The following is a 2,822-nucleotide window of genomic DNA, read 5'->3' on the forward strand; positions in this document are numbered from 1 at the left end:
CGTAAAAGCACCCACTACACTCTCTGAGTGGTTGGCGTTAGGAAGGGCATCCAGCTGTAGAAACTCTGCCAAATCAGACTGGAGCCTGGTGTTGCCATCCGGTTTCACCAGTCCTCAGTCAAATCGTCCAACCCATGCTAGCATGGAAAGCGGACGTTAAACGATGATGATGATGATGATGATGTAAATAAGGCACAGATACAAACATTCACATACTTCCCTTGTACATGCACACATATATATACATATACTCAAACAGAGTTGAAATGCTGTTTGATTTTTCTTTTCAGTGTTGAATGTTCACCATCCCATTTCCATTGCACACACACACACACACACACACACACACACACATTATATATGTATATATACAGAGAGAGAAAGAGAGAGAGAGAGAGATTATTGTCATATTGTTTTTTGTTTGCTATCCATTCTGGCATGGGGTGGACAGGTTTGCTCACCTAAAAAGATCAAAGAGACTTCATGTTGTTTGCATTTCATTTTGGCTTGTTTTCCATCATTGGATGCCTTTCTTAATACCAACCACTTAAGAGAGTGTACCAGTTGCTTTTTTATGTGTCACCAACACTAGAGAGGTGTCATGTCCTTGACAAGTCTAAAGAGTCCTTATATCCTATCACTTTACTGAATGTACTGGGTACTTCTTTCATGACACCAACAATGATGATACATGCTTGTGTTGTTCAACTTCCTCACTGTTTTAATATTATTATCAACAAGTCTTTTCTTTGTTTTAGATATTTGGTCCAATTCTCCCAATAATGACTGTTGAAAATGAAGATGAAGCAATTCAGTATATAAAGCATGGGTAAGTATTAATATACTCTTTGGAAATGTTTTCAAAAGGTCCTTTTAATGTTTGTATTTAGTGACAATTTACTCAGGGGTTTTTCAGAATCAATAATATAATTAAACTTTCTTAATTAATTATTTATTGATTGTTTCATCATAATATTTTAGTCTTAGTGTCACTGAAACTAAGCTGTTATGGTATAAAAGTTATGTTCGTTCATCCATTAATTTATTTGGATACCACTTAAGATATTAAAATTAATTATGTTAAGTTACAGAACTAATATATTTGTAGAATGTATGAAACATCCCAATTTACTTCTACATTATGAACTGAAAATGTTGTCTTAGTATAGTAATGCAATGAAATATACATGACTGATTTTTTTTTAGTACTTCAAATTAATGAAACACTTGTCAGTAAAAGAGATGACCTGTTTCTTCTAACAGAATTGTCAAATAGGTCAACAGAGTTATTGCTAGTTAAGTATCTTGAACAGAGAATCAGTGCAGCATTTAATCAACAAATTTTCTGAGAAGAAAGTCAATAGATTTAATTGCCTAATGAAAGGCACTTCAGATCATGAATGGTCAAGCGATTGACCTATTTATCACTGAGAAATTTGAGATAAAAATGTATGGTGAATATTTTTCAATAAAACGTAGTCTCTGGAAACCAAGTTTGCAACTTATTTCACTTTTCATCTCTGTCTTTCTTTTATCTGCACTACTAATATTCCTTTCTCTTACCTTAACTTCTGGAAACAATTTCAAAAGGAACTCTTCACTCACTGACTTGAGCTTGCTATGTGACTTAGAGACTGTCACTGACCCAACCACTGGCCATTAGCTAGAATACCCAGAGACTCCAAACACATATCGATTCTAGCCAATCCCTCTGAGCCCAAAAGAGGTTACTCAGATCTTCCACTTTCTCACCTGCCATCACTTCCTCTTCTGTTCAGAGCCCTTGGTTACTCCCTTCCATTTGCTTAACATCTTCCTGCATATGACCCACCGTGCCACAATTCTCAACTGTCATTTTCTAATCTCTTCTGAAATCAATACAGCTGAGTACCCAATGACAGATATTTCTGATTATAAAGGTCTAAGGGTTATAAATATATTTCCCAACATGAAGAAAGACATATTGCCTTATTTAATTTCTTCTTTTTTCTAGGGAGAAACCATTGTCTCTGTATGTTTTCTCAAACAACAAAGAAACAGTAAACAAATTTCTTTCCCAAACCACAAGTGGTGGAGTATGCATCAATGATGTCATTGTCCATGGAGGATGTAAGTATAATGTGATCCTTAAGCCTGGTAACATTCCAAATACAAAAACATTGTTGAATGTTCGTCGGGAAATTTCAATGAACTTAGGGTTTGCTTTTTTAAACTGAAGATTTGGAAGTTCCTTTTCCAACATTAGAACTGACTAACTTCGCTTTAAATATCTTTGTGTAAAGAGACAATAATTCTCTTCCATTACTAGTGTTGTTCATGGCCAGGACACTAACTCACTCTGACCTAACAACTAAGGTTTTATGATTGATATTTGTTTTTTTCTTATTATTTATTCAGTAATTTATTGCTGTTGTTATTTCAATTAGTGGCAACATTACCTTTTGGTGGAGTTGGTCAAAGTGGCATGGGTAGTTACCATGGCAAGTTCACTTTTGAGACATTTAGTCACAAGAAAGCAGTCATGTGGAAAAGTATGGGCATGGAAAATGTCAACTCGTAAGTATCAAAACATTGTTCTTTTAAATAGTTCCAGTTTCAGGGTAACAGTCAACAGTCAGTGATCCTATATTGTATTCTGTCAAATATTTTCACTGCCTAATTGAGTTAAAATATATCTTTCATTGTCCTTTGCAGCAGTGTGGTTGGTACACATTTTGAAATTTCGCTTCATAGAGCTCAAATCTTAAATTCAGAGAATAGATGCTACTTATATATATATATATATATACATACATATATATATATATATATATATATATATA

General features: G+C 34.1%; 1 protein-coding gene across 3 annotated transcripts in view; it reads left to right on the top strand.

Annotated features, from left to right (window-relative positions):
* Positions 1 to 2,822, top strand: part of LOC106872010 (aldehyde dehydrogenase, dimeric NADP-preferring) — a 53,133-nt gene that overhangs the window by 42,391 nt on the left and 7,920 nt on the right. For all 3 annotated transcript variants that reach the window (XM_052966561.1, XM_014918823.2, XM_014918822.2), the window contains 3 exons: positions 759 to 829; positions 1,994 to 2,109; positions 2,427 to 2,556. In XM_052966561.1, coding sequence (XP_052822521.1) covers positions 759 to 829; positions 1,994 to 2,109; positions 2,427 to 2,556 — 317 coding nt within the window. The remainder of the gene's footprint in view (positions 1 to 758; positions 830 to 1,993; positions 2,110 to 2,426; positions 2,557 to 2,822) is intronic.

This window comes from Octopus bimaculoides, chromosome 3 (assembly GCF_001194135.2).
Source record: "Octopus bimaculoides isolate UCB-OBI-ISO-001 chromosome 3, ASM119413v2, whole genome shotgun sequence".
Classification (NCBI taxonomy): domain Eukaryota; kingdom Metazoa; phylum Mollusca; class Cephalopoda; order Octopoda; family Octopodidae; genus Octopus; species Octopus bimaculoides.